Genomic DNA, 16,987 nt, shown 5'->3' with positions numbered 1-16,987 from the left:
TATCAAGTGACTCCCAAGATAATTTGAAATATTACTTTTCTCTCATATTTATATTCATAAGAATATTCATATGCTGAGAATTTTTGTCAATGCATATTTATCCGGGACAGAATTACTACCTATGCAGTAAGTTGCAATAACTTTTCTTTCAGCTTGCAGAAGCCTGCCATTCTAAGAATTTAACAAGGAATTTATGACTGTGAGAGCCCTCATCTCTTACTTTTTCCTGGCTTTAAATTCCACTGGTAGAGCCCATGAAATCAGGAACATATATTGGCTTCCTTCTCTTGGCATCCATTTCTAAAAATACTTTGGTTTCATTTGCCGGTGATGAAACAATTTTCCTAGAGCTCTTCTGTGCTACATTAATAGTCTAGTCTAAATAATTAAAATGCACAGACAGTGGTGGCATTGATTTCACAACCAGTTTACCAGATCTTGTATTACAAAAGAAGAAGCAGAAAACAAAATCAGATTACTTCCGCTTTCATTCTTAGAAAACCCCACCAGCAATTTCTTACCAATATACATTAAGTAGTCATAAACTCCTTCAACCGTCATCATCTGCAAGAAGTAGTTCTCATTCTGTCTTCTTTCTAAATTCTCCGAACGGTTTGCATTGTTCTTATAGAGTTCGTTATAAAGCTAAAACCAGAGAAAATCAGGTTTTTAAAAAAGCATGAATGTTGTGGAATTTGTCACCAAACAAAAAAGTAATCATTAATTATGGATGTATTCAGTGGCAATTCCCTTTCACAATTTCGGTGGCCCCAAAGAAAGCTGCCAAAATGTAATGACATAGAGCAGTGTGAGGTTCTTTATATATATATAAATTAAGTCAACCAAGTGTCTATGGAGATTCTTAGTTATCCAGGTCATGGTTGTCCCAAAGTGTTTTTTCAAGTGCCTTTTCGTTTCGCTTCTCATCCAAGAAGCTTCTTCGGCTCTGAAGAGAGCTGGAAGAAGCTTCTTGGATGAAAGCAAAAACTCCTCAAGAAAAAAACGAAGTCCAATTGTCTTTTAAAAAACATTTTTGGGATAAGTCAACTAAGCTTTTTCTGTATATGCCCCTTAACTTCCTTAAGTAAAAAAGGCCAAACATTTCAATTCTGCCTAATTTATAATGTCATTTTATCACAGTGATTCTACTACCCTAGTCCTTGGAGGCCCCAAATCATAATTTTAAAAAGTGTTAATAAGAATTAGAATAGGTTATAATTGGTATTTCATTTCTACAATACTAGGTTTCATGCCCACCAGGAACCTTTATTTTTTTAACAGATGTGCCAAATATTGTTTTCCATAATAAATGTGTAACGGTGAGGGATATGCAAGAAAACAATACTCACCCAAAAAGAAATATATTAATCATAATAATAAAGTGAGTTATTAACTAGTGTCATACTTCTATTTGAATATTTGTCTACTAGTCTATTTTTCTTCTGTGTTCCTGTACAGGACATACTATACCTTTTTGTTGTTTTCCGAAGTAGGACTGAGAATAGTAATTTCTGGTTTACTTGGCTTAGGCTTCGGAGACTCACAGGAGGTAATAAAATTGATAATGAATGGTTCCAAGTGCTGGCCTTTCTGAAATTAATGCCAAAAATAGTTAGAATGGACAGGTTTCCATACAAGCTATATGGGATAAATGGTGTTCATAAATAACAAGGAAACAAGATATCTTACCTCTTTTATTAATTTTCCGGGAACAGATTTTATAATTTTACCTACATGCCAAAAGATTTAAAAAAAAGAGAAATAGATTTTTTTTCATTATCAACATTTTTTAAAAATTCTCTTGTCACTTTTCTAACTTTGCTGCCTGTTTCTCTACTTTATATCTAAATTCGTGAAACAGATTCTTCTTACATCATAATGAAAAGTTACCCAGTGTTTAGCGCTTTAACACCCCCATGTGTTCAGATATGAAGCTAAGATTCAGAGTGTTAATAGACTCCTCAGATAAATTATGTTCATAGAACTCAGACAGAATTTATCAGAGGTCAATGAAAATGATCTGTTCTTGTTCTACTTCTATCTAATGATCTGTGGATTCCAAAACAAACCATAACAATGTTTGTGCAGATATTTTAAAAGCTCTTTATTTGGCTTTCATTTACAGCCCAGTACTAAAGCGAAAAACTCTTATACTCTTATGAAAGCATTACTACTCTGTCATGCAAATGTGCCAATAAATTATCCTTAATTTTGAGTGGCAGCTTGAATTGATTTAATGTCCCTTATATTTGACGTTCAATTCTGAATCCATTTATAAAAAAAATAAAATAACAGGACTTCTCTTACCTAAATTTACATCAGGCAGTATTTTATCAAGAAACTGTGTCTCTCCACCATTACGGGATAAGAAGTCAGCCAAAAGTTGACTGTTGCTTAGCTCTGGATGTTGTGAAAGTTTCTGTGAGGAAAACAAAAAGGTAGATTCTAGCGACCTTCTCTTCAGCAAAAACAATTTAAACTTAAATTATGCTGAGAAAAGATAAGATTACTGCAAAGCAGTCTATATGGGGCTTCCCTTGAAAACCACTTGGTCCAGAATTCTGCAGTGCACCCAGTAATGTTGTCCATGTAACATGTCTGTTATGTGAGCTGCATTGGCTGCCAGTTTCTTTCCATGTGCAATTAAAGGTGCCATTCATCGCCTTTGAAGTCCTAAACGTCACATGGCCAGGATATCTGCAAGGCTGCTTTTCCCTAAGGACATCCACCCATCCTATCAGGCAAGATAGGGTGGGCATCCTCCTTGTCGCTTCCCCCAAATATTGTGATCTGCTGGGAGCTAGGAGTGTTCCATGGCAGCCTCTGTCTTATGGAACACTCAGCTCCCTGAAGTTCGGCAGGCCTCTACCCTCCTGGTCTTCTGAAAAGCTTTGAAGACCTGCCCGTTCCCCCAAGTGTTGGGAGAACATTAGACGATGGCACGTTAGTGTTGACTAGTGCCAGTTTTTTGTTGTTTTTAATGTTTTATACTTTCGCTGGCTGAGTTTTATAGTTTTTAAAATGATTTTATATACTTTTTAAATTTTGATTGGGAGCTGCCCAGAGTTGGTTGAAAGGTGGGCAAGTATAGAAGTATAATTTATCTATCAATCAATCAAGTATATCAGACAAACATAACTGTCTATTAGGAAATATATATATATATATTTCCATTGATTTATAAACACAAAAACATATTTTCTCCTACCTGAAGGTATTCTTGAAATTCTTCTCTTTTTGATTTTAAGAATTCATAATTCTTTGGTCCAATAATCCTCTTGGAGGGAAGCTGAGCATCAGGGAATGCACCTGGTCATGCAATAAAATTTAAACCTGTTGGAAGTTCATTTTCACTTATACAAGCTAAAGAATGTTACTGATACACAACAATATCACCAGGAATAAGTGGTAGAGAAAGCATACCATGAAATTCTGTTAGCTTTGATTCAAGCACATAAAATTCAAGATATCTTCTATAGACTGACCAGTGCTCGGGTTTATGCCCAACTAAAAATAAAGAGACAAAATTATCATTTTTTATTTGTCCAGAATACAGGTAATCCCCGGGTTACGAGCGCTCTCTTAGTGAATGCTCAAAGTTACGCAATAAGCACACCCTAGAATTTACGAACAAATCCCAAACTTATTAATATTGCAGCACCATGGCCATTGTTGGCTCTTACGAATGACTGTTGCAGAAGTTCTGCAACGTTCGGCCCGATTCTCCCCCCTCTCCTCCCGGCTGGGTCCTCACAGGCACTCGGCCTGTAGAGACTCACTTACTTTACAAAGATCTCCTCTCTGTTGTGCTTTCATTGCTTGCTTCATTGCTTCAGGCTTTCAGTGCATTTGCAGAGAACAGAGGCCTAACGTACCATGAGGTCATGCGAGACCAGTAGTGCGAGATCTCATGCTACTGATCTTGTGTGATCTTGCACTTTAGGTCTCTAGTCTCTGTGAATTGAGGCCTGGATGTTTGCAAATGGAGGGAAAGCTTTGGTCCGTTAGGTCTTTCCTCCGTTTGCCGTTTCCTTTCTGAAGCCTGCAGGGAGATTGTGTTCATGTAGGCTTTGGAAGCCCTTTGTAAAACCGTTTGTTGGCACCAGCGGAGCTTCAGAGGAGCAGGTGTGTCCCTCTGAAGCTCTGTTCCTACTGGCAAAGGCTTTTTGAAAAGGGCTGCCAATGCCTAAAGGGATGCAATCCTCAAGCACTTTGCCGACCCGGAAGCTCGTACACGGCTCTCCAGGTCTCCTTTTCATTGCTGGAGGCCTCGTCAAGCCCTTAAAGGAGGAAGAGGCAAAGGAAAAGGCTAGAGAGAAGACAGATCTTCATAAGGTTAAGTTATCTGGTGCGGTAGGATGGGGGGGGGGAGAGGTGAAGCAATTGTGGGGCCCCAAGAGAGAATGAGGTGTCTGTGGGTCAGGTGGTCTGAAGTAGGTGGCCTGTTCTATAACTAGCCCCCCCCATAGCCTTCCCCTCCCCGAGATACCTCATCTGCATTTAACAAGTCGTGCATTCAGTTATCAAATGCATGAGCAAAAGCAGAGAGTGATCTCATTCAAGGTACGAGATTCATTCCTATGAATTCTTGGGTTATGAATGGAACAGGCAGGCTCCATTACATTCATAACTTGAGAACTACCTGTAAAAGAATTTTACATGGAAATGTACATCTAACAGAACTAAAAGCAAGTCTTCAACCACAATTTAAACCTCACACTTTTCAAACTTACTAAAATTATGACTGCTTTTATTAGCAATCATAATTGTCATTATTAAGGTAAATGCTCTTCTTATCAAGTTTGACTCTAAGGATTTCAGAATTCATTCATGTAGTTAAACTAGAAAGCAATATGGAAATGGTTTGCCCCTGCCTTTTTCTGAGGTAGTTTTTTTTCCCCCAACTTCCCAGTCTAGTCAATAACTCTGGGATTTCCTGGTAGTCTGTCAATCAAGAACTAACAAGTCTTATTTTTTTGGGATCAAACTGTTCTGTATGTGTGCTAGCATCTGATGTGATATTTTAAAAGAAAATGTACTCTTGTAAGACATTAGGAAACAAAACTGACTGCATTTTATCTGCAGATGTCTTTCTCTTGTCACAGATGATGAGAAAACAAGTTCTGGACAGCACTCTTGTTAGGGAAAGGTACTGTACAGAGAAATATATGAAGGTGTACACCAGAGAAGCTGTTCTGCTTTATGCCTTGGGAGTGTTTGGGAAATGTACTTTGCATGGACAAATGGTTCACAAAAAGTGGGGCCTAACAATGGATCTGTTATCCCTCCATTAAACTTCACCCTGAGGTGTTCACAAAAGAAACTCAATCTACCATGGATGCTATATTTTTACCATCATTCTCCACGTGGCAAAACATCCATTCAGATGTTTTCGTTCTTCCCTTTTTCAGGGCTCAATGATTTTGGAAACATTATCTGAGACAAGATGAGTGTCAAATTGAGTATAAATGTGAAGAGCATTGGAAGACTTTGTGCATACATCCGATAGTGCTTACGTGCCAGCCTGTCATTCCTTTCCACATCAATGCAAAATACAGGAATTCTCTCTCTCCTTTCTTTCTTTTCAAGTGACGGGTCTTCAAAGAAGTCAACATAAGGAATGGTAATTTTCCAAGCAGCCAAATTGCGAGGTGTATTAGGCATACTCAGTGCCTCCACAGGTGAATCATCTTCCATTACCATAATGCCTTCTTCAATCTAGAGTAAAAAATTACCACATCAAAGGCCATTCCAGGCTATGTAACAGGTAACAGTAACAGAGTTGGAAGGGACCTTGGAGGTCATCTAGTCCAACCCCATGTGACTACATTTATTGTACCATGTGCATAGTAGAGATCCTGTTCTCTAAGTGTTAAATATTTGGATGAAACGGAACGAAAACTGTACAATGGAAAATAAGATTGCAGTTGTTAAATAAATGTAAAATTATCTTTTGCAAAAAAATACCACTGATTTGGGGTATGTTTTCCCCACTAACCATAATATGATGGGACCATAATTTGATGAAAATCAAAATATGAACTCTATTAATAGTTAGCTTGCTTTAAGTTAAAAGCAAGTTAGGTTATTATTACTAAATTGATTCAATGATTCTACCAAAGAGGATACATAGAATTTTTCAACAGTGGCAACAGAATTTGAAAGTAAGCAACATAAGCCCAAAGATGTTTTGATTGTGAGGAATTTCTGCCAATACTGCCATGCACTTACATTTCCAGCTGTACAGGTAGTCCTCGTTTAGCAATCTCTATTGAACCAACACCTCTGTTATTAAGCAAAACAGTCATTAAGTGGGTCTATGATTGTGTTTTCCTTTGCCCTGTTCCTTTGCCCTTTAGAATGCTTTCCCCAAAGTTTGGTTAGTACCTTAAAATTGACCAGACTAAATCAGTTTCACACTTTTGGCTTTTGTTTCCCTCCTAACTACTCTCCTGCTCTTGGAATGCTTACTCTGACACTGGAATAATTAGCAAGAAGGGCATTAATGTTTGCATTTACATTCATTGGCGAGGAAGTGACTGCAAGAGAATAACCAGGCACACAATAGAGAGCACACATCAAAAGCAACTGGCTGCCAGTGCAAACAGTCCATTCCTCATCCACTCTACAAGAGGGGGAAAAAAATAAACAGGTGAGCCCAAGGACAATGTGTGCTAACTATAAGAATGTGACTGAGGGAGACTGAAAAGGTCATAAACCTGGGCATTGATTATAAAGTTATTTTTTTTAGCACCTTCGCAATTTGCACAGTTGCTGAACAAGGCAGTCACTAAATAAAGACTATCTGTAGCCAAGTGTTTCTTAAAGTGTAAGCAAACAGGGCAACAAGCAGAAAGAATTAAATAGGAAATTAATAAGAATTGTCCTGAAAAATTACATACTGCACCGGGCCGTCAAATTGTATTTATTTTGTGCAATGTAGACCAAATGGTATGCATATCTGCATGCATGTTTTATAAACCAAACTAAACTAATTACACAGTTTAAAAGAGTACTTAGTAGACATAATCTGAATCACCTTCATTTATAGTTTTCTTTTATGAAAGAGGAAATATATACCATATTTTTTAGACTATAAGATGCTCTGTACTATAAGATGTACCTAGCTTTTGGGGAGGAAAATAAGAAGAAGAAAAAATCTGCCTCCCAGCAATTTACCTCCTTGCAGCAAACAGCCTGGTCAGCTTCAGCAGCTTGATTTAGCACAAGCAGCTGACTGGTGGCTAGAATACTGATGCTCAGCTGTTTCAGGCCAAAAATGGGGCACACGGAAGTAGCGATAGGCGGCAGCGGTGACAATGCGCAGCGGTGATCCCCGCAACCTGGAACAGCTGATCAGCGGTATTCTGGGAGGCAGATCCAACTGTCAATCAGCTGCTCGTGCTAAATCAGGCTGTGCTGAAGCTGACCAGGCTGTTTGCTGCAAGGAGGTAAATTGCTGGGAGGCAGAGGCCAAAGGGTGGGCATTGCCGGGGGGCTGGGGGTGGGGGCTTCGGCAACATTCGCTCTATAAGACGCGCAGACATTTCCACCCACTTTTGGGTTGGGGGAGTGCATTTTATAGACCAAAAAATATGGTAAATATTCAGATTCTTTTGCTAGCTACCAAGAGACTTATACATGCAACATGTGATATCTGTAGAAAATTTCACTTGATATGACACAGATATTGGTCTCATATGATTAGCTAATTTTATTGGGAGATCCTGAAATGATGACCACATTTAATTATGTATTAAAAGCCATATGCAAGTCCCATCTCTTTGTAGGTGCGTGTGATATAATCCACGCACAAAGGGGTTGGACTTTCAATACGCTGCTGTGACATCCTTGTCCCCTTCACCGCTGACCTCCCCCCAACCTTTTGTACACCTCTCTTCCCCACAGACACTGGCATCTCCAATTATGTGGATTTTAACTCCTGAAATTTCCCAGCTAGCTGACTGATAAATGAAAATTCTAGGAACTGAAGTGCACACAAATGAAAGGTATCTGAGAGGAGGATTAATTCAGAAAAGTGTCGCATGATCCCAAATATAGGTAGTCCTCAACTTACAACAGTTCATTTAGTCACTGTTCAAAGTTACAATGGCATTGAAAAAGGAGACTTATGACCATTTTTCACACTTATGACCATTGCGGCATCCCCATGATCACATGATCAAAATTCAGATGTTTGGCCACTGACCCATATTTACATACCCATATATATTTTTTTTAATTTATATCCCGCCCTTCTCCAAAGACTCAGGGCGGCTTACATTGTGTTAAGCAATAGTCTTCATTCATTTGTATATTATATACAAAGTCAACTTTTATTGCCCCCAACAATCTGGGTCCTCATTTTACCTACCTTATAAAGGATGGAAGGCTGAGTCAACCTTGGGCCTGGTGGGACTTGAACTTGCAGTAATTGCAAGCAGCTGTGTTAATAACAGACTGCATTAATCTGTTGAGAGGCAGTTGCTATGTCCCAGGGTCATGTGATTACCTTTTGTGACCTTCGGAGAAGCGAAGTCAATAGGGAAGCCAGATTCAATTAACGACCAGGTTACTAACTTAACGACTATGGTGATTCACTTAACAACTGTGGCAAGAAAGATCGTAAAATGGGTCCATATCCACTGAACAAATGTCTCACCTAACAACAGAAATTTTGGGCTCAATTGTGGCCGTAACTTGAGGACTATTTGTATAAATAAAAGTGCTTCATTACTGGAAATTCATGTTCATGGTGTAACTGTTATGTTGACAACCAACAAACATAAACCAAAGTGAAAAGGGACTTGGAACGGATGGGAAAAACAATGCAGAAAGGCTTGGTAGATACCAGAGGTGGGTTTCAGCAGAGTTCTGGAGAACCAGTTGCGGAATTTTTGAATGGTTCAAAGAACTGGTAGTAAAAATTCTGACTGGCCCCATCCCCATCTATTCTCTGCCTCCCGAGTCCCAGCTGATCGGGAGGAAATGGGGATTTTGCAGTAACCTTCCCCTGAAGTAGGGAGGGAATGGATATTTTATAGTATCCTTCCCCTGCCCCACCCATCAAATCATGCCCACCAAGCTATGCCATGCCCACCAAGCCACACCCACAGAACCGGTAGTAAAAAAATTTGAAGCCCATCACTGGCAGATACGCAATAAAATACACACAAACTCAGAATTGTTAGCTCAACTCACAAAATCATCCTCTCCTTCAGCCAGGAGATAGTCGGGTAGCATAGCCCCTTCCATTGTAGTGCTCTTGAATACTCCTTTGATTTTGCTGCTTATACTTCTGATTCCAGACGATTCACCTCTTCTATGCATGCTTCTGCATAAAGCAAACAGCAAATGGCACATCCATAATAATTTCAAAATAAGAAAATATTTCAAGGTAGTCTTATTCAGCAAAAAGTACACAATTTAAGAGTTTACAGTAACACATTACTTTATATCCATTGTTCCAATCAAGCTTTGGAAAATAAGTTGATCCCTTCTTCTTTGGAGCAGCCCCTCAAACACTGGAATACTACTATCATGTCACCCCTAGTTCTTCTTTTCTCTAGATTGGCCATACCCAATTCCTGCAACCGTTCTTCATTTTTTTGTCTCCAGGCCTTTAATCACCTTAGTTGGTCTTTTTTGCACTTTTTCCAAAGACTCAACATTGTTTTTATAATGTGGTGACCAAAACTGGATGCAGAATTCCAGGTGTGGTCTTACTATGGATTTAAAAACTCTGTCCATAGGTGAACAACATAAAAGGAAACTACTCAGAAATAACTCCACGGGTCTTTCTTGGTTCTTAGGAGGCTTGAGAGGAACCAACCATATAAAAAAAGAGGAAGCAAGACAACAAAACTGCATTTTTTTAATGACAGCATTTTCTTTCATTGGTAAAACCAAGGAGATAATTAGTAATCACTGTGTCACAGCTATGCTTCACACTGACACAGCATAAGTGCAATTTGCTCAGGATGTTTCTCCAAGCTGCTCACTGGTAGGAGAGAAACTTGTCCTACTTCCTAGAACTGCTGGAGAGCAATATGGCCCAACTATCCTTGAAGTTTTAATTTGTTTTTGGAAAAGTGTATTATTTCATGAAGTATGTTGAACTAGTGCTCCACATAAAAGTTGGCTAAGTAGAGGCTGTAGTGCTCTGCCATATGGTAATTCCCATTTATTTTTTAATGAAAAGAATAAAAAAAAATAGTTTAATTGGTTAGGGAGCTAATAGGCATCAAATGGCATGTTTAACAGGCACATTGTTGTCGTTGGGCGCCACACTGGATAACAAACAAATAGGATGACTGCTGCCTCTTGTTAATATGGACACATTATCGCAATAGGCCTTATTGTCATTGAAAATTATGGAAGAAAGAATACAGATAGTCTTCAGGTTATGTTCAGTCATTTAGCGACTGTTCAAAGTTACAGTGGTGCTAAAAAATACACTTAAAACTATTCCTGAAGTTTTGGCCCTTGTTGTTCACATCATCAAAATTTGGATGCTTGCAGGCAGACCCGCATATACAACCGCCTCCCCTCCACCCCCAGCTGACCTTTGTCTTTTGCCTGCCTCCCCTCCACTAGACTCACTGCTCCCCTTCCCCTCCGGCTGACCTGCCATGCAGGAATTTGGTCAAGTAGCTGCCAAGAATCACTACCAGGCATCCTAGCTAAGCATGAGGGAGGCAGCAGGGAAACATCCCCATCGTGCTGGCCAGCAGGATTGCTCCACTGGCAGTAGCGCACAATGCAGAGGACTCATGGCCCTGATCCCTTCTTGGTGGGGCAGAGTGGACACCCCCCCCCTTGTAGCTCTCATCCACCTGCCTGTTTGCCTGGGACACCTGCCTCTTCCCACTTAATGCCCTGTGTGATCCTGGGATTATGATGGCAGCTGGGATCACCATGTCTCGTTGATTCAGTTACATGGAACCCCAGTTTACGACTGCTTTACTGTAATTTCCCTTAAGTAGCAATGAAAATTCCGGTCCCAAATGCCGTCACAGCCAGAAGGCTACCTGTACTTAAAAGAATGACATACTGAACTACAGCCAAAGATACACAGAATAGACTAGAGATGGAAGGGACCTTGGAGGGCTTCTAATTCAGCCCTCTGCTCAAGCGGGAGAACCTATACTGTTGCACGTAAGTGGCTATCTAGTCTCTTCTTAAAAACCTCCAGTGATGGAGTGTCCATGATTTCTGAAGGCAAACTGTTCCACTGGTTAATTGTCCTTGCTATTAGGAAGTTTCTCCTTAATTCCAGGTTGCTTCGCTCTTTGATTAGTTTCCAACCATTGTTTCTTGTCCTGCCCTTTGGTGCTTTGTAGCAGCCCCTCTGTATATACTGAAATACTGCAATCATGTCACCCCTAATTCTTCTTTTCTTTAGACTAGCCAGACCCAAAACCTGTAGCCGTTCTTCATATGGTTTAGTCTCCTTTGATCATCTTAGTTGCTCTTTTATTTCATTTCATTTCATTTATTTTAATTTATTAATTTTATTTATTTAATTTAAATTAAATTAATGAGACACATTAATGAACACATCCAACAGATACCTTCTTTAAAACTTTCAACTCAGGCAGGTATATTATATAAGTAGTCCTCGCCTTATGACCATTTATTTATGACCATTTGGAGTTATGACCGCTTCAGAATGGGTACTTTATGGCACAATAAAGCACTTCCGACTGTTGTAAAAAGTTGCCAACCCCTGTGGTCACATGACCGTATTTTGGGTCTTGGCAACTGGCTCACCTTTACGACAGTTGAAGAGTTCTGTAATCATGCGACCATTATTTGTGACATATTTTGCCAGTTTCCAGGAAAAAAAAGTCCATTCAGATGAATGGGTTTGCTTAACCACTGTGTTGGTTTGTTTAATTTCTACTGCAAGAAATGTCAAAAAATTGGGTCCTGTCACATGGGTCCTTCAACTTACATAAGATTTCCAGTCCCAATTGTGGCAATAAGTTGAGGACTAACCTTAACCCTGTACTTACTTGTTTGACTTGGAATTGCGTGTTGGGGATTCAACTTCTTGAAAGAGGTGCTTGAAATACTAAATAAGGAAAAATAGTTGAAAATTGCTGATCACTCTTATTTTATTTTGTTCTATTTGCTATATTTTCTTCAGAAACGATTTTACAAAGATACAGATTAGAAATAAAAATCACTATAGTTCATATATATAACAGCATGGAAAGCAGGAAAATACTGAAATCTATAAAGGACCTAAACAGTAGGTACTGGTAGCAATAACTAAAATGTTTGAACATATTTTCTAAGAATTATAATACTATAATTCTTAAAAATGTATAGTACATACAGTATTTATGACAGTAAAAAAATGAGATGAAACAAATATTTGCCTGATATCAAGAAGACACTAGTGTCCATCCTGATGAACCTCTCTAAAATTAAGAAATTGTACTGGAAAAGACTTTCACAAGCCTATGTATTAGGGAAGAGACACTTCTCTTAAATCTATACAGACATTAAAAGAAGAAACCAGTGCTTTGAATGACCAAGAATTACTATAACTAGCAATAGTGGCACAACAGGATCATAATGCTCAATTCCTGTCAGTATTCTGCATTATTATTTCTCTATTATTTTTAAGGAAACTCCACAGTAATGTACTGCAATAATTTAAGCAGAACTTAGAACTAAAGCAGAGGGGTTACTTCATTCCATAATTCCAGAATATATCAAGACATTAGAGCTAATATAGAGGGGTTATTTCATTCTAGAAATGTCGGTTGAAAGACAAAAGGTAAGTGGACTCCTTGAGCTCGAAAACTTCAAAAAGTAAAGCTGAAAAACAGCTAAAATTACAAACTGAGGTGGCTCAAATATAAACAAATATTTGTTACCTCATACGTGTGGCAGAATCTAGGTATGAAGACATTTTCTAAGAGTGAGAAAACTTGTTCATAGGCTTCAAAGAAGCACCGCATTTGTTGTAGCTTCACAACTTCCTCATAGGGGCCTTCAGCAACTACAGATGAAAATGTGAGTGTCAGTAATAAATATGAAAATACTTATAGAAAAGTTTCAGGATTATGATATCTGTCTCAACAGCATTTGTCTGATTTTATTTGAGTTTAGAAATTAAGCAAAATGGGGCCTAGAACTTGAATGAGCCCATATGTCTGGTGTGATATATTATTTGTTATTTGATGTTTTTACAACTATATAAGCTATCCAGAGACACCATTTGTAAGTTGGGTAACCTAATAAATAAATAAATACTTGAGTGGGAGACTTTTAAAAAATCCCAAATCTATAGTTTAGACTAGGAAACCAAAAGGACATCTCAAAAGAAACCATTGCAAATGACTTCTGTATTGCTGTCAAAAAATTAAGTGTACATTTCCATGAAGTTATCAGAGGTCAACCTTGATTTTTACTAAGGCATGACATCTGTTTGTTTCTCATTTCATGGGAAAGTGTTGTGGGGCTGATCAAGGTACAAAATACAGCAATTTTTAAAAAATAATTAGGCAATGCTAGAATTTCATTGTTATATATGTTCATTGAGTAGATCAGCCTTTCCCAATATATCCTCTGTAGGTAATGGTACCACTATGCCCACATTCTCAATATTGCTAAGACATGTTCATGCCAACATCTGTATTTTTCTACATCAAGTACACTGTTCAGAAAAAACCCACAATAACTTCAAATACATTTTTCTTTTGATTTCACTTACTACTTTGTATCTCTTCCACAATGAAAGGATCAAATTTAATTTTGTCAACACTTTCATCTAAGCAATATGTTTCATAGATTTTCTTGACTTCTTCATGGAGTGACATTTTCTCAGAATCTGATAATTCTGCCTGCAAAATTCTATTATTAAATTGCTCTGTTGATTGGGATAAAAAAATAAAGAAATGTATTGAGTTCAGAATACTGACAGTGCCCACACCCATAATTCTATGCACCCCGCCCCCGCGTATAACACCTCCGCTCCTGGCACATGATGGCCCAGTAGATCCGTTTTTCTCTCTCACCTGACTCCAGAACCTTTCTAGGAGTCTGGGGAGGGCAAAAATGGCCTTCCCCCCTCCTCTGGCCTCATCCAGAGGCTGAAAATGGCCCATTTGCCAACTTCCGGTGGGACCGGAAGGCCTGTTTTTTGCTGTCCCCAGCCTGCAGGGCCTCTCTAGGAGTCTAGGGAGGGCGGAAATAGCCCTTCCCCCCGGAGGTCCTCCAGATACCAGAAACGGCCTGTTTGCCAACTTCCGGTGGGCTCAGAAGGCCTGAAAATCAGCTGGCCGGGGTGCGTATGCACGCCGGAGCTGAGCTCGCAAGCCCATTGATATGGTTACAAGTGCCACCTGTGGCACGCATGCCATAGGTTCACCATCACGGATCTAGACCTTTCCCGAAGTTTTATGAAGTTCTTCAGAAAACTATGGAAATGCATATTATCCACAGATTTTTGAGAGTATTACATTAAGGGACACTTTGTTACCACTTCTTTTACCACTGAAGATTATTTTAATCTGCCACAACTGCAATATCACAGAGTAAAAGAAAAAAAAACCCCAACCCCTAGATTTTATATTAGCCAAGTCAGAGATTGATTTAAGGCAATTCACAAGGCAAAAAAGTCAAGTGAAATCAAATTGTGTATGAGTAGTTAGAGAGAAAACAACTCTCAAAATGTTAATTCTCCCTTCAGGTTATAAAAATCCTTTTGAAAGGAGAGCCTGCCCAAATTACTAATCTAACACTTTACAACAGTGGTGAAGTTGTCCGTGGATTGCCACCAGTTTGCTGCCAATGCATGTGCACTGTGCGCCAAAAGCATGCTGTGTGCACATCTGCAAGTATACACAAAATGCATACACAGTGCACACCAAATGCGCACTTCACATGGAAAAAGGAGGCTTAACAAGGTAAATAGAACACCGAGAGGGGGAACAGCTGTGCCACGCAATTTAGATTTGCTAGAAAGGTGGATTTCCTGCTTTCTAGCGAATGTAAATCACGTGGCACAGCTGATCATCGGAAATACCAGTTCACCCGAACTGGTAGCTTTTATCACTACCGGTTCGTCCAAACTGTTGCGAACCCCTGCGTTTCACCCCTGCGTTACAAGGGAGGGAAAGCTTCATATTTTTGGCAGGAGATAATTATTTCACAAATGGCAGGATACAGATTTAAGCCCCGTGTGTGGGAGCTTCCAAACGGCATCCATCAGCTACTACAATATAAACAGAATGCCACATGGAAAGAGGGGCTTTCCATTTCAGCTCACTTAAAAATAAATCCAAGTACCTTATTTTAAGAAATCTGATTTTGATGCATAATCTTGAAAACTTCAGCAAAAAAAGCTGTATTAGTCCAAACTGATTCTTGCAATGTAAATAAGTATCACTTTAAAATTACCGGTAGCTTTTTCCTTCTTTTAAGATTTTATGTATTAGATAATAAACTTTAGTATGGAAGCCACTTTATCCAGTCATGTTATTCATAACACGAACTTAAGTGCATTGCAGAAGCAACTTTTTTAAAAAAAAATTATAATGCATTTTTATTTAATGTAACTAAAAAGATAACATATTGAGGAGGATTTCTTACCTAACTCCAGGTAAAATTGCAATACGTGTACTGTTCCTTCTTTCTTCAAAAAACTCATAAATAGAAAGAAAAGATCCTGCTTGCCTTCAAATTCTTTCAGTTCAAAGTGCAAGGCCTTAATAGAAGATTCAATATGGAATTTATTTCTAATTATCCATACCATCATTTTAATAATAATAATAATAATAATAATATTTTAATTTGTATACCGCCCTTCTCCCGAAGGACTCAGGGCGGTGAACAGGCAGATAAAATACAGATACACACAATAATTAAAAACATCCCTTAAAAAACTAATTTAAATTTGCCCAAATGTTAAAATAGCATACTCCCCCATAAAATTATAAAATTATAAAACTTTAAAAACCCATCAAATTCAATTAAAATTTAAAGATAAAAATCAGGCTAGTCCAGCCATACGAAATAAATAAGTTCGCGGCGAAAGGTCCTAAGGTCAGGTAATTGTCGAAGTCCGAGGGGAAGTTCGTTCCACAGGGGTCGGAGCCCCCACAGAGAAGGCATTTTCTAATGCATATACACTAAGCACACATTTTTTCACACTTACAGAAGGTTTTTTGTTTCTAGATTCTGCAAATTTCTGCAAGAAAGGAACCAAAGGTGAAGCAGGTTCAGTTGCAATTTCAGGCTGTAAGAAAAAAAATCAGAAAAAAAAATCCAGCATCCAAGAATAAAACTGTATGATTTCACAATTACTAAAATTCTTTTTTTCTTGTAGTACTCACTGGACTATCATCAATGAAGATAAGTATCAAGTGGTTCACAGTATCCTAAAAGAAAAGACAGGCATATTTAAGAGGTAGCTGAGAAAAAAGGCACCTCATGTTATATTTTCCTTGAAAAAGATTCTTAAAGACTCTAAACCCCACCATCAGAAGAATTCAGCACTTCTGCCCTACTTCCAACTTGTGTGAAAGAGTATGTCAGTTTTGGAAGGCAATTTTCTTTTTGCTTCTTAACTGCCACATATTTTAGCTGGGGAAATTGGGAGGGGGTTGTTGTTGGAGCAGTAGAAAGTTAGTCATAGCAACATTCCATTTTCAAGGACATCCTGCGCCTGATGGAGACCGCCTGAAGATTGTATCCAATTGAGTGTGAAGAGTTGATTGGACAATGTGATGAACTTGTGGGTGCGGGGCAGGGCTGTGAACTGTCAACTGGTTGTGGAAAACCTGGAAGCTTTCAGTTTCGGGTTTTCCCAGCTGTGCCAACATGACATCTCTAATAAAGTGGAACTTTGAGGAACCTCAAGCCTCAGAGCTTTATTTAATTGGGGGTGTTCCTTGGAACCCTGACAGAGTAATTTGGAAATCAGCTGACATCTTTGTAAAACTGGGATGTAAACCACAACTTTAGGGCC

General features: G+C 38.7%; 1 protein-coding gene across 4 annotated transcripts in view; it reads right to left on the bottom strand.

Annotated features, from left to right (window-relative positions):
* The window catches only part of SNX14 (sorting nexin 14), a 48,066-nt gene that overhangs the window by 11,039 nt on the left and 20,040 nt on the right, over positions 1–16,987 (bottom strand). For 3 of the 4 annotated variants that reach the window (XR_009154198.1, XM_058175534.1, XM_058175555.1), the window contains 14 exons: positions 16,353–16,397; positions 16,175–16,255; positions 15,610–15,724; positions 13,730–13,885; positions 12,891–13,015; positions 12,018–12,076; positions 9,202–9,334; positions 5,517–5,718; positions 3,424–3,507; positions 3,209–3,309; positions 2,308–2,419; positions 1,690–1,730; positions 1,471–1,590; positions 522–645 (listed from right to left, as the gene is read on the bottom strand). Coding sequence is in view for 3 of the 4 variants with exons in the window: in XM_058175534.1 (XP_058031517.1) it covers positions 522–645; positions 1,471–1,590; positions 1,690–1,730; positions 2,308–2,419; positions 3,209–3,309; positions 3,424–3,507; positions 5,517–5,718; positions 9,202–9,334; positions 12,018–12,076; positions 12,891–13,015; positions 13,730–13,885; positions 15,610–15,724; positions 16,175–16,255; positions 16,353–16,397 (1,498 nt within the window). In the remaining variant the exon portion in view is untranslated. The remainder of the gene's footprint in view (positions 1–521; positions 646–1,470; positions 1,591–1,689; positions 1,731–2,307; positions 2,420–3,208; positions 3,310–3,423; positions 3,508–5,516; positions 5,719–9,201; positions 9,335–12,017; positions 12,077–12,890; positions 13,016–13,729; positions 13,886–15,609; positions 15,725–16,174; positions 16,256–16,352; positions 16,398–16,987) is intronic. The other variant, XM_058175543.1, reaches the window with a different exon arrangement.

This window comes from Ahaetulla prasina, chromosome 1 (assembly GCF_028640845.1).
Source record: "Ahaetulla prasina isolate Xishuangbanna chromosome 1, ASM2864084v1, whole genome shotgun sequence".
NCBI classification, from domain to species: Eukaryota; Metazoa; Chordata; class Lepidosauria; order Squamata; family Colubridae; genus Ahaetulla; species Ahaetulla prasina.
Note: the sequence above shows the minus strand (reverse complement) of the source record. Positions and strands in the feature narration are given on the sequence as shown.